This window comes from Aspergillus fischeri, genomic scaffold (assembly GCF_000149645.3).
Source record: "Aspergillus fischeri NRRL 181 1099437636247 genomic scaffold, whole genome shotgun sequence".
In the NCBI taxonomy this organism is placed as follows: domain Eukaryota; kingdom Fungi; phylum Ascomycota; class Eurotiomycetes; order Eurotiales; family Aspergillaceae; genus Aspergillus; species Aspergillus fischeri.
In genome coordinates this window covers 2,270,026-2,292,522 of record NW_001509772.1, presented here as the reverse complement: position 1 = coordinate 2,292,522, position 22,497 = coordinate 2,270,026, and the positions used below count along the sequence as shown (strand labels likewise).

The 22,497-nt window shown below is 49.8% G+C and overlaps 8 protein-coding genes across 8 annotated transcripts, besides 3 other annotated features; 6 read left to right on the top strand and 2 right to left on the bottom strand.

The window, feature by feature from the left end:
• Positions 1 to 481: 481 nt before the first annotated feature.
• NFIA_040180 (putative R3H domain protein) lies at positions 482 to 2,462 on the top strand (the record flags this gene model as incomplete). The annotated part of the gene is made up of 3 exons (XM_001266338.1): positions 482 to 826; positions 888 to 1,431; positions 1,528 to 2,462. The coding sequence occupies 3 exons, from the start codon at positions 482 to 484 to the stop codon at positions 2,460 to 2,462; spliced, it is 1,824 nt and encodes a 607-aa protein (XP_001266339.1).
• A 1,944-nt stretch (positions 2,463 to 4,406) lies between these two features.
• htz1 (histone H2AZ) lies at positions 4,407 to 5,226 on the bottom strand (the record flags this gene model as incomplete). Its single annotated transcript, XM_001266337.1, has 3 exons — positions 4,407 to 4,654; positions 4,736 to 4,805; positions 5,128 to 5,226. The coding sequence occupies 3 exons, from the start codon at positions 5,224 to 5,226 to the stop codon at positions 4,407 to 4,409; spliced, it is 417 nt and encodes a 138-aa protein (XP_001266338.1).
• A 923-nt stretch (positions 5,227 to 6,149) lies between these two features.
• NFIA_040160 (PHO88 family protein) lies at positions 6,150 to 6,887 on the top strand (the record flags this gene model as incomplete). Its single annotated transcript, XM_001266336.1, has 3 exons — positions 6,150 to 6,163; positions 6,280 to 6,440; positions 6,502 to 6,887. The coding sequence occupies 3 exons, from the start codon at positions 6,150 to 6,152 to the stop codon at positions 6,885 to 6,887; spliced, it is 561 nt and encodes a 186-aa protein (XP_001266337.1).
• Positions 6,888 to 8,585: 1,698 nt separating this feature from the next.
• Positions 8,586 to 9,995, top strand: gpdA (glyceraldehyde 3-phosphate dehydrogenase GpdA; the record flags this gene model as incomplete). Its single annotated transcript, XM_001266335.1, has 6 exons — positions 8,586 to 8,600; positions 8,678 to 8,713; positions 8,837 to 8,914; positions 8,995 to 9,682; positions 9,739 to 9,909; positions 9,967 to 9,995. The coding sequence occupies 6 exons, from the start codon at positions 8,586 to 8,588 to the stop codon at positions 9,993 to 9,995; spliced, it is 1,017 nt and encodes a 338-aa protein (XP_001266336.1).
• Positions 9,996 to 11,073: 1,078 nt separating this feature from the next.
• Positions 11,074 to 14,192, top strand: hdaA (histone deacetylase hdaA; the record flags this gene model as incomplete). The annotated part of the gene is made up of 15 exons (XM_001266334.1): positions 11,074 to 11,722; positions 11,784 to 12,072; positions 12,121 to 12,134; positions 12,184 to 12,322; positions 12,379 to 12,491; positions 12,541 to 12,668; positions 12,718 to 12,928; positions 12,978 to 13,089; positions 13,138 to 13,185; positions 13,235 to 13,298; positions 13,348 to 13,440; positions 13,490 to 13,575; positions 13,624 to 13,703; positions 13,752 to 13,858; positions 13,929 to 14,192. The coding sequence occupies 15 exons, from the start codon at positions 11,074 to 11,076 to the stop codon at positions 14,190 to 14,192; spliced, it is 2,397 nt and encodes a 798-aa protein (XP_001266335.1).
• A 428-nt stretch (positions 14,193 to 14,620) lies between these two features.
• Positions 14,621 to 14,668: a microsatellite.
• Positions 14,626 to 14,668: a microsatellite.
• A 1,006-nt stretch (positions 14,669 to 15,674) lies between these two features.
• NFIA_040130 (putative BYS1 domain protein) lies at positions 15,675 to 16,145 on the top strand (the record flags this gene model as incomplete). The annotated part of the gene is made up of 1 exon (XM_001266333.1): positions 15,675 to 16,145. One exon carries the CDS (start codon positions 15,675 to 15,677, stop codon positions 16,143 to 16,145), a length of 471 nt encoding a protein of 156 aa, XP_001266334.1.
• Positions 16,146 to 16,475: 330 nt separating this feature from the next.
• Positions 16,476 to 17,501, bottom strand: NFIA_040120 (putative proline racemase; the record flags this gene model as incomplete). The annotated part of the gene is made up of 1 exon (XM_001266332.1): positions 16,476 to 17,501. The coding sequence occupies one exon, from the start codon at positions 17,499 to 17,501 to the stop codon at positions 16,476 to 16,478; it is 1,026 nt and encodes a 341-aa protein (XP_001266333.1).
• A 1,198-nt stretch (positions 17,502 to 18,699) lies between these two features.
• NFIA_040110 (a-pheromone processing metallopeptidase Ste23) lies at positions 18,700 to 22,459 on the top strand (the record flags this gene model as incomplete). Its single annotated transcript, XM_001266331.1, has 3 exons — positions 18,700 to 19,173; positions 19,253 to 19,348; positions 19,562 to 22,459. The coding sequence occupies 3 exons, from the start codon at positions 18,700 to 18,702 to the stop codon at positions 22,457 to 22,459; spliced, it is 3,468 nt and encodes a 1,155-aa protein (XP_001266332.1).
• Positions 19,436 to 19,515: a microsatellite.
• Positions 22,460 to 22,497: the final 38 nt, after the last annotated feature.

Below are 22,497 nucleotides of genomic sequence, written 5' to 3'. Positions count from 1 at the left end.
ATTATTCGCGGAGGACGAAAGGATACGGCAGACCCAGGAAAATCAACACCTGAAAGCCCCTGGTCTTTAATGATATCAAGCGTGACGACTGATTATTTCCATTCTTAGTGAGAGCGATTTATCTAGAGAATCTTTTTTTGTTTCTCTTCCTTTTTCGTTGCTTGTGGTGTATCACAGATACACCACGTCTTTATTTTTCTCGTTTTCTTTTCCTCAAATCACAGACCATCAACCGCCTTTTCCGGTGGAAACTTTTTCTGTCGCTTTCCCCGGAGCCAAAGTCAACCCCCCTCTCGACCAGATCGTCTGCTATTATTTTTCCGCCGAACCGTTCTATTCCCAGTTAACGACGCCTGCGCCAGGTAGTTCCTATGTTTTGAGAACTGTCGTTTAGGCTTATCGGGTTTGTTGTGTGGTGGGTATTCCAGTGCCCACATTCCACGGTTGGTCGCTAGTTGGGAATTCTTGTTTCTCGGCCGCCATGAGTTATCAACAATCACAGGAGATGTATCACGACAATTCTTCTGCGCGTTCCCCTGGCTCTCAGCGTCACCAGCAGCCTCTCCACCGTCAGCCTTCGCGACAGTTCGATGCATACGGCCCAATGCCTGTCAATCTGTACGATGATTCAATGGCGCGCTACGACACCGGCCGTCTCGAGCGCTTGAATCCGTCATTGCACAATAACTCTTATGCTTATGACCTCCCAGGTTCTCAGACTTGGAATCCCAATGGTTTTGCCAACGCGCAGACTTTGGGGGCCATCCGTTCCGCCTCGGCCAGTCTGAAGACCACTTCTCGCACTGGTCGGGCGGGTTTGCCTACGGTATGTGCTGATTTCAAATTATCTAAAATATTATCTTTGTTATGCTAACTCAACCATACAGACCTGGCTTGATCAGCAGCCTGGTATGCCCAGTCCTTTTTCGAATCTCGGACCCGGACCTCTTCAAAGTGGTGCGGTGCGTTCCGAAACCACTGTTCCCTCGGAGGGAGAGGACGAGTTGATTCCGACCGCGATCGTTATCAAGAACATCCCTTTTGCTGTCAAGAAGGAGCAGTTGGTGCAATTGATGACTGAGCTGAACCTCCCGCTTCCTTACGCGTTCAACTATCACTTTGACAATGGCGTGTTCCGGGGTTTGGCCTTTGCCAATTTCACCTCTGCTGAGGAAACCGCCACCGTTATCGAAGTTCTTAACCACTTCGAGCTCCAAGGTCGAAAGTTGCGGGTGGAGTATAAGAAGATGCTCCCTCTCCAGGAGCGCGAGCGCATCGAGCGGGAGAAGCGCGAACGTCGCGGTCAGCTGGAGGAACAGCACAGGCCCATGGCTGCCTCGCAGCTTCAGACTCAGAGTTCCATGTCGTCTCTCACGTCCCACATTCCTGCGACGTCTCCTTCTCCCGTTTCGCAGCGTGGCCAAAAGCTGGGTAAGTCAGAGCGAGCCAGTCCACACTCCCAAATCTGTTTTAACAGTTCCGATGCTCTCCTTCGGTTCGATTGTGCTAATTTCACTTTCATTGCAGAGGTCGATTTGAATGACAGCACAACTCTATCCTATTACTCTCAGCTCCTTCTTTTCAAGGAAGACCCCAGTCGCGATTCCGTGCTCTTCCCGTCCACTCTAAGCCCTATCCAGCGCCGGACAGTCCACACTCTTGCACACAACATGGGCCTTGGTCATGCTTCCCGTGGTACTGGCGAACAGAGACAGGTCCAGGTTTTCAAAGTCGCTCCCGGCACTAACGTCAGTCCGCCTCTAACCTCCATCCCGACTGCGGTTCAGCCAGCCGATACCGCTCGTCGTGGACTGAATCGCGCAGCTACGATTGACTTCAGCGAGGCCAGGAACGAGGGAGGGCCTGGTCCTTTTAACAATCTTCGTGGACAGACTTCCGGCTTCCTCGGCGTTCTTGATTCGCCTGGCAACTACGGAAATACCCAGAATCTCCGCGCGGCCAAGTCGTTTGCCGATCTCCGCTCGTATACTCCTTCTCCCGTGCCTTCTTCCGCAAGCTTCCCGGCAGCCTTGCAATCCAATGGCGCACGTTTACAGCATTATGAGGCTGTGACCAGTGGCGCGTCGAACACCCCCACCTTGACTTCAGCCCCGTCTGGCTCCTCCCTTGGTGTGCAACGGGACGACAATCTTTTGGTGAATAGTCTGAGCAGCCTGTCCCTTGGCACCGGAATCGGAGGGCCGAATGCGAGCCCCCGGAGATTGAGGGGTATGTTCTCTTGGGATCAGCCGGAAAGTCAGCCTTCCAGCGCTGGTCCCATTGGTAGTAACCGATCCGTCGGACTTGGATTTGACGGTCAGTCACAGGAGCGCATGCCCATTAGGCAGCCTAGAGGCCCAATGCCTGAAAAAGGCTCGGGATTCCGCCGATCGAACGGACATCAATCGCGTGGTAGTGATGAATTGCGCACCAATTCGGGAGTGGAGATTATTGTGGAGTAAGATGCTGGATCAAAAAAAAAAGCACATGATCGATGAGAGACGAAGACAACGGAACTTGTTTAGATTGCTTTGCCGCGAGATGAATACGACTCTTATATCACGAGGCCTAATCCCGATGTGCGATTACTGGCTTACGATTCGATGAGGGATGACGCGATGACACCAAGAGAATCAAAAGAAACTCTTTCTCTGATCTAGTCAAGTTTTAGACGTTATTTTGGGGCAGCCCATCAGGCACACTGTTTGGACGGACTCGGTACTTTTTTTTCTCTTTTCTTCTCAGAACACCATCGCAAAAAGAAAGCTCTGAACTTCTGAGACGCGGGCGCCTTGCATGCGAGAAAACATCCTTCTCTTTTCATTTCTGTGTCATTTGTTCCGATCTTGCGTTTGCGGCGGAAAGCACAATAAAATTTGTTTTAACTGGAGGGAAGTCTACGAAGAACGACAATAAGAAATATCTCATCATGTCTGTGACTAACACCAAGAGAGGTGGCATACCTGCATTCGCATATTGTTACTTCTGTATAAGGGCGATTTGCATCGTTTAATGTTGATTTCTCGATTTTATTTTTCTTTATTTTTCTTCTCCGTTTCTTGTTTTAATCTTCAGCACTTTTCTTCTCTAATTCATCCATGATTCGAGCTGTTTTGAGCGATACTGGACGGATATGTTTCATCAAATCACGTCTCCCCTTCCTTCGCCTGCATATGTGGCCGGTTTGCATGTCAATGACAACGGACCAAGGCCATATTCAATCGGACATTTGCGCAGCATTTTCGAGTTGATGTGTCCAATCGCCATCGTCGAACAACCGAGCAATTCTCCTTGCGTTGTACCGAACGCTGGCAAACGAGGAAGAAACAAATAAAGTCTCGACCGTCTGCTCGAGTGTACTCAGCTCAATGGTTTGTATTAGGATTTATTCACCCGGTGGCTCTCTGCTTCATTTACAATCCGGCGGGATCTTGTTCGAGGTTCTGCTCTTCTGTGGTTTCTGTTCCCTTTTCACTTAGTTCTTGAAACCGATGTTTTAGTTCTCATATCTCTCAAGGTCTCCAATCAATGTATGTGTTAGCAAACCACTTTATCTTCTATCTCTATCTCTGTAGTAGTTATGTAGCGGCCAGTGTCAAGAGTAGCACATGGGTAGCAACCAATACTGGACTTGACAGGCGAAGCGAGTCTAGCACTGGTTTATCATTACAAGAAATACGGCGTAGGGATATATCATGTGCGACAATCCATGACTAGTCAAGTAAAGTATACAAGGCTGAGATGGCATCAGTTCATTCAATTTGTTGGATATATGTCGTTAACAATTACAAGATTTTTATGCTGGGAAGATACCCCAGGTAAGCCATCGTATTTCGCGTACCCAGATGGACCAATTGAGATACTGTTCTCTAGGTATACATTAGATAGTGACTAAAGCATGAGACCTACTGATACAATTTCATCAAAAAGGACTAAGGATAAATATAACAAATAGGTAAAATAATGACACTCACAACACCGTTGATCAATTTAAAGAAAAGAGAAAGTAAAGAAAAATCAGGGATTTTTGAAAGACGTTTCCTACTACCGAGATATCCCCATAATTCCCATTACAGCGCCAAGGCAAGTCACGCAAACGGTATAAACCGACTAGGAAGATGGAAGAGCCGATTCAAAAAAAAGAGATGAGGAAAGAGGTACGCGAGGCGGCAAGAAAATGGAGAAGAACAATCCCAGGTGCGGCGTGGTGGAGGCGCGGACCGACGATGGAGGATGCGCCTGAAGTTATTGCCGCAAGGATTATCGCTCGAGCATGGCTGTTTTCAGGCACGGCCTCATGAAGCGAGAGAAAGAAATGCTGTAGCTGGGCTCATGAGCAGAACCTCTTTATTCATCATCAAGATCAAACGCCGTATTCGTGGGGTATTTGCCGTTTTGTTCGTTTTTTAAGCATCGGACTTGTTCTTCTTCTTCTGCTCGACCTTGAGCAGCAGCGCACGGTTGATACGTGGCAGGACACCACCGAAAGCGATGGTGGCGCGGATCAAAGTATCCAGCTCCTCGTCACCACGAATGGCGAGCTGCAGGTGGCGGGGTGTGATACGCTTGACTTTCAGATCCTTGGCGGCGTTACCGGCAAGTTCGAGGACTTCCGCAGTCAGGTATTCCAGAACAGCCGTGACATAGACCGCAGCTAAAATATGCGTGTCAATGAATCAGGACAAAACACAAGTCGATGGGGAAGATGAAGGAGTCGCGAGAATCTTAATCATACCTTTAGCGCCAACTCGCATCTTATTTTGCGTGTTGTTCTTCAAGAAACGCTTGACACGACCACAGGGAAACTAGACCAGGACTTATGTTAGCTCAAATTTGTCCAAACTAATCGTCAAACGAGGTCATGGATTGAAGATAAGAAGACATTGGTGATCTTGATGGCAACAGAGCCTCAAAAGATGTCGCGTCTTCTACGGGTTGACATTTGCCATCCGATGAAACTCTTTGACAGGTAAAGAAGATCTGCAACATCGGACGTGAAGACGCGTTCTTCCAATGAAATTTTCCGCAACTTCGATTCATCACAAAGAGGCCGTTGCCAGAGATACCAAGAGGCATGAAAAATAACTGTTGCTGTGCATAGTACTGAGAAACACACGATATACTGACCTGCAAACCCGCCTTTGCGCTGTGAGACTTCTGGGTTTTCCCCGCAGCATCCTTCGCACCAGCCTTTCCGCCAACAGACTTTCCCTTTCCGCCGGGCATATTGAAAACTGTCGAGATTCGGGGTCGCAGAGATAAAAATGACGCGTTGAGCAAGATTCAGATGATTTGGCCGACGGGTGTGGATGTTGTGATGGTTCAAACGTCCTCAGATACGCGCGTTGTTGATGGATGAAGGAGTCAGAAATGTCACAGCCCATCCTGGTCGCTAAAGGCGTTGATCGTGGAGGGGCGCTAATCCCGATTAGGAACAATGCTCAGCTTCGACTCGGATGCTTGGAAAGGCCAGCTGAGAAGGCATACTGAGCAAGTCACAACGCCAGGCAAGCCTCAACTCGATCAAATAAGTTGAGCAAATGTAGCTTGTCTGTACCTAGTCAGTAAGATTGGTTAGTAGAATAAGCATGGCCCATCCAGGATGGTGCTGAGACTTCGCGGCATGGCTGAAGCCAGCCCCTCAGGTATGGTACGGCTTCCAGCCATGTTTCTTCATTGTCAATGACCATCCGACATTGAATATGCCTCAACCCATGTTGCCAAATTCAGAAGATAAATATCTCAGATAGTCGTAGCTGAGTGAATGCTCATGTCAAGCAGCTGAGCAAGCTTGACGATGAGAATTGACGCTGCAGAGTGTTGTGGTTGTCGGGGCGCATATTACATAACTGAACAGGTGACTTTGATGCCTTAGACCAAAACTCTGCCTGAGGACGCAGCTGTAATGCAATATCGCCGTTATCAGGGCCAATCTAAAGATAAGCTCACGTGCCACATTTTCGCCGCTACAGCGAAGGGATTTCTTCACGTGATCTCACACCATCTGGACAGCTGTTCGACTTTCTGGGGCTCCAGGTTTGCGCTTTGTCAGAAAGTTCTGCCTGCACGCGCCTCCCTCCTCGACCCTTCAGTTTCAGTTCCAGTCCTGCCAATATTTGATCTTCTCGTCAAAGGACCTTGTCGTCAAAATGAATCCTCAAGTGTGAGTCGTCTGAGCGCATTTTCTTCTTTGCTTCTCTTTGGCATAGAAATCCCTTTTCCATAATTATTTTCTTTGGCAGAGGTCGAATAAGACTGACCATGCCTTTATCTCTGCAGAACTAACCTGGCCATCATCCTTGTGATGATGCAGCTGGCGAAGAAGGTTCCTTTTGACAACCCGGATGTCCTCTTCCTCGTCCGTTGCATATACCTCGCGTCCAATGTGATCATTCTTGGACTTTACATGTATACGCAATCCAAGATCAATCAAAAGAAGGGTATGCACTTATCCGCAGTTGCACCGGGGAGTTATGGCGGAGGCTAATTGAATTACTACAGATATGACTACTCTGAAGTACGTCGAGCCTGCCCCCATGGGCAGCGGCGAGGAGCCTCGCCCCGTGACGACCACCAACATGGATTACGACAAGGGACAATTGCGCCAATTGATGAAGTCGCAACTCATGGGAGTGGGTATGATGGGTGTCATGCACCTGTACTTTAAGTACACCAACCCCCTTCTGATTCAGTCGATCATCCCTCTGAAGAGCGCATTGGAATCGAATCTCGTTAAGATCCATGTGTTCGGGAAGCCCGCCACTGGAGACCTTCAGCGCCCTTTCAAGGCCGCCAACAGCTTCCTGAGCCAGGGCCAGGTCAAGAGCGACAAGGCCTCCGTCGAGAACGCCGAGAAGAACTTCCGTGGCGGTGTCAAGGAGGAGTAGATATGACAGTTGTGGGCAAGAACTTCTTTCTTCACCTGTATTTATAGAGGCGACTTCAATGCAGACTTTGGGAGGTGATCTAGACTGCAACGGGGTTGCTAGACCAGGACATGATTAACGGGAGCGTGATAGTCGCAATCGATCACATTGTATTAAGAACGTCACTGGTTTCCTGACCGCTACATGAACTTCAGCTTATGTATGAGGGCTCATCCGATGACTTGTGCCCTTCAGCGTAGATTGTGTTGGATTAGTTCCTTTTATATCTAGACGTCTGTTCGCAACCGGCGACCATCAAGGAGAAGTTGTCTCAAAAGGCTTTGGTTATTTGAAGCAGACGCGTATCAAATGGGAGATTCAGCGATGAATCGACCCAAGTCATCTTGGAAGTCTCATCAGAAGGATAGAGCGAACTCCATTGCTAAACAAGTACTCGATGGAATTATGAGGTTGATATCAACTGCACAATAGTTGCTAGAAGACTACATCAAATAAATTGAAACATAGTGCATCCGGAAAAGGTCATGCAATGCTTGCAGGCCTCTGAACTCTCAATTGGGCGAGGAAACGCATGGCACATCCGCAAGGCACCAGGCCTTTATGGACACGTTCCAATTGTCGGCCGGTTAAAAGGCAGAGATTTCAAATACCTCAGGAGACAAAGGGGGAAAACAAAAAAGAAATGGAGATAAGGGGGAAAAAAAAAGCAGTGTAGCACATGATACTTTACTTGTAGCCGGTGAGAATTTCTGGAGTCCGGAGAAGCCCTTCAAGCCCTCTCGAGCTTCGGTGAGAGACCGCAGTGATGGATGATTAAGAGCTTGTGGATTAACGTTGTTCCGGTGTAGGAATCATGATCCCAAAGTGGAAGAGCTGGACTGCCCCTCTTCCAGGTCCTTCCCTTTCAATTACATCATCTACACAAGTTGCCCACCTTACCATATGAATAGGAGGCACTCCGGTTTTCCTTCACCCTCCGAAGCGATGGTAAGCGGGTGCCAATGCATCGGGAATTTCTCTATCACAATAACCTAGGTATTCCGTAATCTAATACCAGTCTTTCCGAAGAGCTGGTAGCAGCTTCACGAGATTTGTAGGAGCGAGTAGCCGGCTGGACGAGCACGCAGCACGGCTATTGGTCAGCACGGCAGCTACCGAGGGGAGGCAGGCCACCCAAATATCGTGAGTCTCCTGCTTTGCCCGGTGTATGAAACCGGAAAAGCTGCTGAAGAGCTACTGGGCGGCGCATATCGGGAATCCAGCAGCAAGCTGACCCAGAAAGACCCGTCCTCAAGCCATTACCGTAGTAATCAATTTTTGTGTAGCAACACTGGGAAGCTGTAGTACATAGGCTGGAGTAGCTATTTGGCCTTTAGCCCCGTCTGTCCGCCCGGTGTGCGGTTTCGACTGGCGCGCAAGCTCAAGGTGATCAGGTCGTTGCGTCAGTCGGAGACAACAAGCCATTGCCTTTTCTACTGCCCCTCCCCCGCCGCTGGGCTTTTTCTCTCCTCTTCTACTCTCTTCCCATCATCAGCATCATTATTCTACTGCCTCTCTTTCTCCTTATCATTCTATAAAGTAAGAACATATCCATCTCCCCTCAATCCCGTCTACAATAGTGTCCTCTTCACTACTGTGTGTCTCTCTCTCAAAGCTTGACTAACATTTACCCCACTCAGTACCGGACAAATCTACACAATGGCCACTCCCAAGGTATGAAGGTTCTGATCTCGGTGAAGCGGGTTTGCTTCCCATGCATCATCGTGCCATATACTCAACTTCTCTTGTAGGTTGGTATCAACGGCTTCGGTCGTATTGGAAGAATCGTAAGTTTGATAAACCTTGTCCGGTGTTTTTGGATATCCAGAAGCTAACAAGCCATCGGCAGGTCTTCCGTAACGCGTAAGTAGCAGTTTCGAGCTACATCAATGGATTGGTTATTCTAATAGATTGATTTGAACAGCCTCAGCCACGGCCTGGTCGACGTTGTTGCTGTCAACGACCCTTTCATTGAGGTTCACTATGCTGTACGTGCTCCAAGCCATTCAGCTAGACTCGTCCATCTTTAGACTCCAGAGACTGACCGAACATGATACGCATACTATAGGCCTACATGCTCAAATACGACACCACCCACGGCCAGTTCAAGGGTACCATTGAGATCTACGACCAGGGTCTGATTGTCAACGGCAAGAAGATTCGCTTCTATGCTGAGAAGGATCCCTCTCAGATCCCCTGGTCTGAGACCGGCGCTGCCTACGTCGTCGAGTCCACTGGTGTTTTCACCACCAAGGACAAGGCCTCCGCTCACTTGAAGGGTGGTGCCAAGAAGGTCATCATCTCCGCTCCTTCTGCTGATGCCCCCATGTTCGTCATGGGTGTCAACAACACCAGCTACACCTCCGACATCCAGATCCTCTCCAACGCCTCTTGCACCACCAACTGCCTTGCTCCCCTGGCCAAGGTCATCAACGACAAGTTCGGCATTGTTGAGGGTCTCATGACCACTGTCCACTCCTACACCGCCACCCAGAAGGTCGTCGATGCTCCCTCCAACAAGGACTGGAGAGGTGGTCGTACCGCTGCCCAGAACATCATTCCCAGCTCGACTGGTGCTGCTAAGGCCGTCGGCAAGGTCATTCCTTCTCTCAATGGCAAGCTGACCGGTATGGCCATGCGTGTTCCTACCTCCAACGTCTCCGTCGTCGACCTCACCTGCCGCCTCGAGAAGGGTGCTTCCTACGACGAGATCAAGCAGGCCATCAAGGCTGCCTCCGAGGAGGGCGAGCTCAAGAGTACGTGAACTGCTGATCTGCTTTCACTCTGAATATTACTGACGGTTTGTTATTAGACATTCTCGGCTACACTGAGGACGAAATTGTCTCCAGCGACCTGAACGGTGATGAACGCTCCTCCATCTTCGATGCCAAGGCTGGTATCTCCCTCAACCCCAACTTCGTCAAGCTCGTCGCCTGGTACGACAACGAGTGGGGTTACTCTCGCCGTGTTGTTGACCTCATCGGTAAGTTTACGTTCAGCCTATTGCTCAGGTCTGCCGTGTATTGACTCATCATTTTAGCCTACATCGCCAAGGTCGATTCCCAGTAGGAATCAGGACGGAAAGTTGAAACTAGAAGTCTTCTGTGAAATAGAGACATTCCGAAGTCGGATACAACATGCCCTGCGGACAGAAACGCACTGGAGATCATGGCTCTGGGCATAAAAGCACATGATAACGTACTATTTAATGAAATGACTTGACGTTGCCAAATCCTGAATACTTATGCTTCTTGTTCAAGGGGCTCCCTGTAACCGTAGCATCATTTCGCCAACATGAATACTGGAGCGAAGAGGTCGGTGATCAGCCATTCCTGGACAGAGCCGGGAAAAGATCGGCAAACAATCGGGCATCAGGCACGTGACGATAACGTAGCTCAGTATAGCAGTTTGGAGGAGCGTTGAGTTTGTCTGGATTTTTTGGGCTGCTATACCAACTCTTTCGCTCAACTATTTGTCCCAATTCCGGACAGCATCGAGATTTCTTTTGCTTTGCTTACCAGCGTTCCTCTCCAGAGTGGCCTATCAATTTACCTGACGTTGTGATTTCTGCCATAGTCACGTGAGTTGGAAGCTAGATAGGCCACGCCTTTTAGAGCTTCCTACACTACATAAAGCAATAAACTCCTAAACCAGAACGCCTTCCTGCTGGCCGCAGTGATTGCCATATCAGAGATTATTCTGGGGCCTAAATGTATTAGATGTCAAGATCCCCAGTGAATTTTCTCTGTACACTTTTTCCCCCGCCTTCTACTGATTTGCCTGAGCTGGACACGTTCTACATCGGGACCCTTGTCTCTAAGCGACTAAGCTAAACGGCATCTATCTCTTTGTCTAGCTCTTTCTTTTCATATCTTTACAGGAGCTCCTATCTTTCTCTCGCAGTTTCAGTTATCTTTTCTATCTATTACTTTTTTAATCTCGGAACTTCCACCACAAATCCTTACATTGGTTTCGTTCCTTGCTTTGCTCGGAATAGGCACTACCTTTGGAAATTATTTCAGGGTCATTTGATACCCATCCTTTTTTTTTTTTTTTTGAGCAGATTGCAGACTCGGCTATGACATGTTAAGGCGACTAAGTTCTCAAGCCTAGGGAGAAACAAAAAGACCATCGCATCATCCTCCCAATGGCTATGGAGCAGGATGGTGACACTCTGATGGGAGAGGCAGGCCCCCATCACCCCAGCACTAGTGCTTCACATGGCCATCCTACCAGCAATCCCTGCGTGCCAGCAGTTCCAGGGACTCTCAACGGAGGAACTGACCCTTGGCTTGCCCCACCGCTTCTGGGGCAGTCTATGAATCTGCCTCTGCCTGCTCAATTGGGCGACCAGCATGCGGCTGCACCTGTTGCTCAAGCACAACCCACAGTGCCATCAAGTGCTCCGGAAAAGTCAGCTGGGCTTAGTGCTGCTATTACTGAGCCCGTCAAAAGAGCAGACAGCATCGTTGAGGAAACGTCAGACTGGTCTGAGGAGGATTTAGGGGCGCGTGTAGGGCTTCCTCTTGCGTCTCTACCGTCAGGGCTCTGCTATGATGTCCAGATGCGCTACCATTGTGAGGTGCGACCAACTGCAGACGTTCATCCTGAGGACCCGCGGAGAATCTATTACATCTACAAGGAGCTATGCCGAGCAGGGCTCGTTGATGACCCCGAGTCTTCAAGACCGCTTGTCGCACGACCTCTCAAACGTATTCATGCTCGCAATGCCACTGAGGCTGAGATCTCTCTCATTCACACCCCGGATCATTTTGCCTTTGTTGAAAGTACAAAAGGTAAAAGCGAATGCAATGGGCTCAGGTTTCTCCCTACTTCAAGTTCTGACCATTATCACAGACATGTCCGATGATGAGCTCATTGCTTTGGAGCATACGCGTGACTCGATCTACTTCAACAAGCTGACATTTGCATCTTCCCTCCTATCAGCTGGAGGAGCGATTGAGACATGTCTAGCTGTAGCCACTCGCAAGGTTAAGAATGCCATAGCTGTCATTCGGCCGCCGGGGCACCATGCAGAACACGACAAGACCATGGGATTTTGTCTGTTCAACAATGTTTCCATTGCGGCGCGTGTCTGTCAGAATACACTCGGAGAAAGCTGCAGAAAAATTTTGATCGTCGATTGGTACGTCTTACTCCCCACAATGAAACAAAACCTTGCTAATTTGGTCAGGGATGTTCATCATGGTAATACCCGCAGATATTAGACTCAAGTATGGCATCTCATGATTCCTAGGCAACGGTATTCAGAAAGCGTTTTACGACGATCCCAATATCCTCTACATCTCCCTTCATGTTTATCAAGACGGAAAGTTTTATCCCGGAGGGGACGAGGGCGACTGGGACCACTGCGGGGCTGGCGCTGGTATTGGGAAGTATGCATATCCAGAGATCTGCAGAAGCGAGCTCTGTGCGCTGATCCCCCGTCTAGGAATGTCAACATCCCCTGGCCTAGCCAAGGTATGGGCGATGGCGACTACATGTATGCTTTCCAACAGATTGTGATGCCCATTGCGCAGGAGTTCAATCCTGACCTGGTGATCGGTAAGTAGTTTGCTTCCCAACAAGCATCACTGAGACTGACTCTAGGCAGTTGCGTCCGGCTTCGATGCCGCTGCTGGTGATGAGCTTGGAGGCTGCTTTGTAACACCCTCTTGCTACGCTCATATGACACATATGCTTATGACTCTCGCTCATGGCAAAGTTGCTGTGTGTCTTGAGGTCAGTGCTACAGTCTTAATCTCAGTTTGACTACCGCTGAACAAATTAGGGTGGTTACAATTTCAGATCAATTTCTAAGTCTGCCCTAGCGGTCACAAAGACACTCATGGGAGATCCACCTGACCGCCTACACTCAACACTTCCTTCAGATCTGGCAACTTCTACTGTGAGGCGTGTCATGATGATCCAGTCTCGCTATTGGCGCTGTATGTACCCGAAAGGGCCGCAGGAGCAGGGACTTTGGACTGATAGGTTGCACGGTAAGGCAAACCAGTATCAGATCTGGGGCACGGTTTTAACAGTCTACAGATGTCATTCGTGCCTATCAATCGAAGCAGCTGTACGACAATTTCAAACTCACCTCCCTATACATCTATCGGACCTCGATCTCGAAGTCGTTCGAGAATCAAGTCCTGGCGAGGTCAGTATGAGCATACTCAAATGAGACACATGTGCTGATTCTATACAGTGCCAATTACTACCAAGCCGTGCCTCTTATTGTTATTTTCCATGATCCGTAAGCTCACCATATCCCGCAAAGTAGGGAAGTGATTAACATAGAGCAGGCCAGAAATCATGGGCTTGCCTCATCCAGTCACCAACAAACTCGAGGCCCATAACTGCTGGCTGGTATGTGCGATGGTCACCAGGCTCAACAGCGTATGCTAACAAGGGCAAGGCTGATTGCATGAAGAACTATATCGGATGGGCCGTCGGGAAAGGCTACGCTGTCATTGATGTCAATATTCCCAAGCACGTGACGATGGAGCCTGTAAGTACCATGGACTTTTTCTGTAATGTTCCTCGCTGATGACTTGAAGACCACCGGAAAGTATGAAGACGAAGATGAGAATCGGCCTTCGGCTACCGAGGAATTGGCCGGATATCTGTGGGACAACTACATCGAGTAAGTTTTGAGACGCCTTCTCCTAGGCAATGCAGTTAACTGTCCTAGACCCAATGAGGCAACTGAGATATTCTTCGTCGGCATCGGCAATGCCTTTTATGGAGTCGCGAACCTCTTGATCAACAGAGGTAGGATGGCCTTAAAAAAATGGTTGAAGCAGCAGCTGACCAAGATAGACACTCTGTACAAACGGGTCAACGGTGTTATCTCCTTTGTCGCTGAAAATCCCGTTCGAGCGATAGCCTCCCACACTCAGGTCTGGCTCTCACGGTGGTATAAAGACGTGAGTGTTGCCTTCTCCCGAGTAGCTCTTTGCCTCTGTTTTGTAGCCTCGAACTGACAGATTCGCGCAGAACTCACTTGTCTTTGTGTCCCACACGCATGGTGTCTGGAATAATGTGGGGCGTAAGCCGTCAAAACGCTACGGACACCTGATCCAGTCGCCCAAGGCCGGACTCAGTGAGATGCTGATGCATCATAAAGACGAGGTCTTCAAGTGGATCGAGGAAAGAGCTGATGAGGCAGAAAGTGAAGAGGAGACCAAGAGCAAGAGTAAAAGCAAGAGCCGGTCCCCGACCAAGGAGAAGCCGGCTGAGCTTCCTCCTGGGCCTGGATGAGTGGTGAATACGATAAGTCGGGGCATGCGTTGGTCTTGGGATAGATAGTACATATCATACTAATGTTCTCTTTTCTTTTCTTATTCTTCCCCTCGGATTTGAAGGAAGCTTTGATCTCGAGGGTGTCACTCGGCTCAGCACGTTGAATGCGGGATGCGACGTAATGGAACGCCATCAAGGCAGTTTCCATTTGAAAGCAATAGATTTATTAGCGTAAGATGATGTCTGTAGGTGTCTTATTCTCCACCATTTGATATTCAGGTCTCCGATCTCCATTGCACTACAACTGGGATGTTGCATGGAATCGCCGAGCTGCCCCAACAGCTACTCACGACACTGTCTCGGTCATAGAACAACACTTAATGTCAATCCTTACAAGTCAGATGATGACCTCAACTCCCAACCCATGGATATAAGGCAAAAGTCCCAAACGAAAAGAAAAGAAAAGAAAAGAAAAGCAAAAAATAAAAAAGAAACAACGAAGCCCAGCCCTATACGAGCTCAGAACGCAGGTAAGGCTTCTCGAGGGGGACCACGGGTGACACCTCACCAACCAGCGCATGGAAGTCTTCGGTTCCCTGGTCAGTTCATCCAGAGTTCAACGCCAAACCCAACTTATTTTTAGATTCCTGGCAAGTCGTGGTAATCTGATCCACTACTGAGTATTGACATGTTAGTCAGATGTAACTGTCTCAGTTGGAACCTCGCGGGGTACATCATTCTCCTCATCGGCACTTGAATCTAAACGAATCAGGCCGAGGGCGGTATTTCCTTCAGCAAATGATGCACTTGCTCCTCGCTTACTGCCTTGGCAGGTCGAGTCCGACTGCTGTCCTGATACTTTGCAGGTGACTGCTCTTGCATTGCTAGATCCTTCGATATACCATGACATGACCAACCGAGTCCGGGAAGTTGAGACATGCATGCTTAATGCCCTTTTGGAGAGGGATTGTTAGCTCATTGGAGGCCGGGGTCTACTTTGACTCCGGAATTTTAGTAATGAGGCCTAATGGAGGACCATGGGAATGAGGAGGTGAGTGGGGAAGTCGCGATGATTTTCAGGTTCGGTGGCCTTGCGATGAGTGAAGAAGAATATGAGTGGACGGCATTCGACTCTTTTGTGGTAATGTCTTGGATTGACGGATGGATGGCCGGGGTTGATTGCATGATTTCGCCGGATGAACCGGGTGATACTGAGCCTCCAGGTGCATTTCTTGCTCTTGATGCTCGATTCTCAACACGAGATGTCTCAGTCATGACTTGACTCGGGATGGCAATGCTCGCGGTGTTTGCCATCGCGAAGTATGTCATGGCACCAACAGAGATAGCAGAGGAGCATGGAGCATGAGCTTTGAGCATTGCAAACCGCCATCTATAAGAACCCCCGTCGACCACCCTGACTCTCGCTCCATCTTCACCTTCGTCTTCACCATCACCATCACATCGAATTCAGAACAAGCAACCTAAGAACCAAAGTTAAACATGCACTTCACCACCCCCCTCCTCAGCCTCGCGGCTCTCATTCCCCTGGCCTCAGCCGTGGGCAATGCCGTCGTGACAAACAACTGCGCCGCCCCAGTCTATCTCTGGTCCGTCGGCGGCTCCGTCGGCCCCAAGCAGACCATCCAGCCGGGCAAGTCCTACTCCGAGGCCCTGCATCACGATGCCGCGTCCGGTGGCGTCGCGCTCAAGATCACCCGTACCGATAACGGGCTCTATGACGGAAGCCCCCAGCTCAACTTCGCGTATACCCTCGACGGCCAGACCGTCTGGTACGACATGAGCGACGTCTTTGGCGACCCGTTCTCCGGCAGCGCTCTTGTGGTGAAGCCGGCTACAGGCACCTGCCCGTCTATTTGCTGGCCGAACGGCGTCTCGCCAGGTGGTAGCCAGGTTAAGAACTGCGGAGCGAATGGCGATATTGTGCTTACGCTTTGTGCGAAGAGTTGTTAGTTTGACCTTGGATCTATTCAGGGTTGGGTTGAAACGGGATTAGGATGAGTGATGGTGGTGATTAATGTGGAGGGTGCGGTTTAGGGATTATGAGTTAGGATCTCTTCATCGAATAATGGATAATGTTTGAATGAGGTATATTGCTCCTTCGGTAATGGTTTCACTTAAAACAGAGAGTAAAGACCATGTACTCTCCTAGGAGTTGTGATACAGTGTTTGAAAAGAGTGAAAGCATATCTGAAGGCCTACCATGTGTCTACCCAAAGGAAATCCTAGACGTCGCAGTAGCAGGTGAGACCGTGGGAAGCGACTGCGTATATATGTAAGAGTTCATACCCGGCCAAGGGCAACCTCCTCCATTGTAAACCCGCTTGACGATATTCTATCCTCATGCTCCACCACAAACACTGATGCCCCAGTATAGAACGCTTGGCCTTCAACCTGGACAATTACTGCGTTGAGGCACCCACCATCTACTCCATCAATAGCCACTTCCTCCACAATCTCAGCGCTGAAAGCTCCTGTCCCGAAATGATTGGAAACCAAAGAGTTGTACGCCCAGCGCTGACCTAGTGGCCTTAACCCCTTTGCATAAGCGAGCGCCATCCGCGCTGTCACACACGACCCCGTCGGCGATCGGTCAATCTGATTCTCTGCAAAGTAGCACAATCCCGTCTCCGCGCCTTGCACATCATCCGGCTGAAACCCAAGCGTGTCGTCCACAACCATCACCGAGTAGAGGAATGCTAAGCGGTGGTCGTGCGGATGCCGCACCGCAGCCTGAACCTCCGGCAGGCCCACGAGATAAGGTTTGAGTTTCTGGATGCAGCGCGTCATCGCATCGAGGTCCAGATCCCGCAAACCACCGCTGAAGCCGAGCTCGCTCGCCTGGACAATGGCGTAGAATGCGCCGCCGTAACTGATATCCAGCACGATGGAGTCTCTGCCTCTCAGCTCGGGCCAGCAGATCTCAGGAGCGATGGGGACCGCCATCTGAATGCGTGTTGCGAACGCAGGCGTGGATAGAAACGTCACGGGCCGCGAGGGGTCGGATTCTTGCCCATCAGCCGTGACAGGGACCGTCACTTGCACCAGACCGCAGGGAGCGTGGATGTTTAGTTTGACGGTCTGCGTGTCTGCTTCGAAGACGAGGTCCTCGCGGCGAGGGAATACAGAGTAGTCGTGCGTGTCGACGAGGAAGCGGCCCAGTGCGATGGTTGCGTGTCCGCACATGGTCGAGAACCCTTCGTTGTGGATGAAGAGGACCCCGATGTGCGCGGCTCCGGATGAGACCAGCTCGGTCTCGGGGCGGATGATGGCGCCGTACATCCCGTTGTGGCCGCGGGGTTCGAGCATCAGGCGTTTGCGGATGTGGTCGTGGTGCTGTTTGGCTTGGTCTCGTTTGCTCGAGGAGAGTCCCTGAGAGTGGTGGGAAGCCGGAGTAGATGATGCGGGTGGGCTCTCCAGTGGTGTGCATGTCGATGCAGCGGATGGGCTGGTTAGAGCCCGTCTCCTCGAGGAATTGCACTATATCCATGACGAGGGTTCTGGTACCTGTTACCTAATGAGTGATGTTTGGATTCTGACTCTGTGGTGATTGATGTACCTGATGATGCAGGCATAAACGAGGTTGTGCGAGTACGGGTGTATTGTATAACCTAAGTGTGTGACGTTTTAAGCAAGCAATGCTAAACAGATAATTTCTGTATCTTTGTTCTCAGACATTGTTTTTTATAGGAAGCACATGGGCACATAATCGACTGACGAACTGGAATCCTTGACTGAGTGTATGTATGGTCTCCGGATCACACGCTTCCTTAGGCAAGGAAATATAGCCCTTTTGAGAGTGTAGCCAATGATGTATATGTTAGAAAGGTCCACTACACTATCAAATTAGACAAGGCTATGTTTTCTTACAACAGAAACTATAGCATCAGCTATCAATATTATATTCCCCAGCCCCTATTAGCATGGTTCTGAAGATCTTCAACAATACGAGTGGTATTAGGTGTATTGGGAGGCATAGTGCATCCACAGAGAACAATATTGTTCTCAAGCCGGCTGATTCTTCCTGTCGATACTCCGTATGTCTCAGACCCTTCACTCTCCCCTGATGATCAACAATTCAACATTCCTGAATTCCTGAGGATGGCCGAAAGAGTGAGCTCACTACTGGTTCACCGCCTGCTTGCCTGCGGCATCATGCCTCACCGCCTCCTTGATGGGGATGTCTCGCGTCAACTCTCATCATCATCCCTCATCACCTTAGAATCGACCTGGAATTTATCACCTGCATGTGTGATTTCCATCATATATTCTCCGTTTTCTATTTCTTATGGATGTTTGATTTCTTCAATTCCAATTATTTCCATAACTACTTGTACATATCACCCCTTTTTTCCGTTCATAAATTTCTCCGTGCTGTCCCTCTTTTCTCCAGATTCTTATCCTTGCGTAATCGCGCAATAGTCCAGTACTTAGCTCCGGGGCCACTGTTTAAACTCCGCCAGCAATTTGCCTAGCGGCTTTCCCTTGGGCAACCCTTGCGCATCGCATGCCTCCAAGGTCCTTTCCATCTCTCCGCCTGTGGAACTCTGGAGGATTCCTCTATTTCAATCCTGGTCATCTTCGCTCATTCTCACTCGTGCCTTCTATCGCCTCTACGGCGATTGCCCCTCATTTTTCCTCTTCGCCACGTCGTCGCTTGAATTGCCCTCAGTCCCTGCTGTCACGCTGTTGGTCTCGTCGCTCCCTTTCCCGGTCTACTGTCGCTCCTTTCTCAGCTGCAGCCGTCACCATGGGCTCCATCCAACACATTACGGAGCATTTGGAAAAGCCAGAGCTCGATGATCGCTCCTATCGAGTTATTCGCTTGTCAAACAAATTGGAAGCGCTCTTAGTCCATGATCCTGAAACGGACAAGGCTAGCGCATCCGTCAATGTCAATGTGGGAAATTTTTCAGATGCAGATGATATGCCAGGAATGGCTCATGCTGTAGAGCATTTACTCTTCATGGGGACAAAAAAGGTAGGTTGCACATAAACCTGTCGAACATCAGGTTTCTTTTGATGAAGTTCAAGTGACTGACTTCGTCGCGACCTCATAGTTCCCGAAAGAAAATGCGTACAATCAATATCTTGCCTCACATTCTGGCTCGTCGAACGCATACACAGCAGCTACGGAGACGAATTATTTTTTTGAGGTCTCCGCTACGGCCGACTCGGGGGATGGACAGCCCAATGGCCAATCCTTGACTAACGGCACGACCAACGGTACAACAAATACCATAACTAATGGCACAACTAACGGCACAACTAACGGCACAACTAACGGCACAACTAACGGCACAACTAACGGCACAACTAACGGAATGACCAACGGCGCCCATGCGTTAGCGGAGTCAGACACTTCGGAGCCCTCGTCCCCTCTGTATGGAGCGCTCGATCGCTTCGCACAGTTCTTTGTGTCCCCCCTTTTTCTGGAGTCTACTTTAGATCGCGAGCTGCGGGCGGTGGATTCGGAGAACAAGAAGAACCTCCAGAGTGATTTATGGCGCTTGATGCAGTTGAACAAATCATTGTCCAACCCGGCCCACCCTTATCACCACTTCTCGACCGGTAACCTCAAGACCTTGAAGGAGGACCCTCAGCAACGCGGCTTAGAAGTCCGCAGCGAGTTTATTAAGTTCTACCAGAAGCACTATTCAGCGAACCGAATGAGATTATGTGTGCTCGGTCGAGAGTCTTTGGATGAGCTTGAGAAATGGGTCGAAGAGCTGTTCTCCGAAGTCGAGAACAAGGACTTGCCGCAGAACCGATGGGACGATGTTCAACCCTGGAGGGACGAGGATTTGGGCATTCAAATCTTCGCTAAGCCCGTCATGGATACCCGCTCCTTGGACATCTACTTCCCGTTCCTAGATGAGGAAACCCTCTACGAGTCTCAGCCAAGTCGGTATATCAGTCACCTGATTGGCCATGAAGGACCTGGCAGCATTTTGGCTTATATCAAGGCGAAGGGATGGGCTAACGGCTTGTCTGCCGGCGTCATGCCTATCTGTCCCGGAGCAGCCGCTTTCACCATCTCGATTCGATTGACAAAAGAGGGCCTGCAGCAGTACCGAGAGGTAGCCAAGGTGGTCTTCCAGTATATCGCGATGCTGAAGGAAAGGGAGCCGCAGCAGTGGGTTTTCGATGAGATGAAGAACTTGGCCGAGGTTGAATTCCGCTTCAAACAGAAATCCCCTGCCAGTCGATTCACCAGTCGACTGAGCAGCGTCATGCAGAAGCCCCTTCCCAGAGAATGGCTTCTCAGTGGTTCCCTCCTGCGCAAGTTCGACCCCGACCTTATCAAGAAGGCTTTGTCATACCTTCGGCCTGACAACTTCCGGCTGATCGTTGTCTCTCAGGAGTATCCAGGAGACTGGAACTCCAAGGAGAAGTGGTACGGTACCGAGTACAAAGTGGGCAAGATACCCCAGGACTTCATGGCCGACATCCGCGAAGCCTTGGACAGCACTCCGGAGACTAGACTGTCTGAACTTCATATGCCCCACAAGAACGAGTTCGTCCCAACTAGACTCTCGGTGGAGAAGAAAGAAGTAGCAGAGCCAGCAAAGACGCCCAAACTCATTCGTCATGACGACCATGTACGCCTCTGGTTCAAGAAGGACGACCGTTTCTGGGTACCCAAAGGCACCGTCCATATCACGCTCAGAAACCCCCTGGCGTGGGCCACCCCTGCGAACTTGGTAAAGTCGAAGCTGTATTGCGAACTTGTCAAGGATGCTTTGGTGGAATACTCGTACGATGCTGAACTTGCTGGGCTTGATTATCACCTTTCCGCCAGTGTCTTTGGATTAGACGTGTCTGTTGGGGGGTACAACGACAAGATGGCTGTTCTGCTGGAAAAAGTGTTTACGAGCATGCGCGATTTGGTTGTTAATCCGAATCGCTTTCATATCATAAAGGAACGCTTGTCTCGGGGATATCGCAATGCAGAGTATCAACAGCCGTTCTATCAAGTCGGTGATTATACCAGATATCTGACCTCTGAGAAGACATGGATCAACGAACAATACGCTGCTGAATTAGAGCATATCGACGCGGAGGATATCTCCAACTTCTTCCCCCAACTACTCAGCCAGAATCATATTGAGGTCCTTGCGCATGGCAACCTGTACAAGGAGGATGCCCTTAAGATGACGGACTTGGTGGAAAACATTCTGCAAAGCCGCCCTCTGCCCCAGTCACAATGGCATGTGAGACGAAACATTATCATCCCTCCTGGAAGCAATTATGTCTATGAACGCACGCTCCGAGACCCTGCCAATATCAACCACTGCATTGAGTATTATGTTTACGTTGGAAGTATCACGGATGACATGCTTCGAGCAAAGCTTCTGCTGTTTGCGCAGATGACAGATGAACCGGCCTTTGACCAACTTCGAAGCAAGGAGCAGCTTGGATACGTTGTTTGGAGTGGGGCACGCTATTCCGCTACGACCATTGGTTATCGAGTCATTATCCAGAGCGAGCGTACGGCCGAGTATCTCGAGTCGCGCATCGATAACTTCCTCATTCAAACAGGAGAGACATTGGAAAATATGTCGGAAAAGGATTTCGAGGGTCACAAGCGAAGCGTGATCAACAAGAGACTGGAGAAGCTCAAGAATCTGAGCTCCGAGACATCGCGGTTCTGGAGTCACATCGGCTCGGAATATTTCGACTTCTTACAGAATGAAAGCGATGCGGCCAACGTCAGGGCTTTGACTAAGGCTGATATCGTGGACTTCTATAAGCAGCTTCTTGACCCTCGCTCACCGACCCGGGGTAAACTTTCAATCTATCTGAATGCTCAAGGGGGTGCGCACGCCAAAGTCGAAGGCAAAGACCAGCAGTCCCGGCTAGTGTCACTGCTTGGAAAGCAATTCGAGGGCGCCGGCTTTGCCGTGGATACGAGCCGCCTGAGCTCTGCATTTGAGAGCGCTGATCTCTCTGCTAGTGACGCAGATCAGATTCTCGCCGTTTTGAAGAAGTTCTTGCTCTCTGAGATGAGCTTATCAGAGCAGCAGACAGCACCGGTGCTTGAGCAAGCGCGACAGAACATTGGTCTGCATGCGAAGCAACTTGGCATTGAAACTGCCGACAAGGATTCCAAGCCTGTGACTAATGGTGTTGGCAAGCCCAAGACTGATAGAAAGGTGACCTACATTACCAACGTGCCTGAGTTCAAGGCACGCATGGTTATGAGCGCTGGACCCATCCCGGTCACAGATATTACCGAGTTTGAGGATTTCGACGCCAAGCTCTGATATCTTCGGAAATATATTCTCAGGTGTTTGTCATAGAT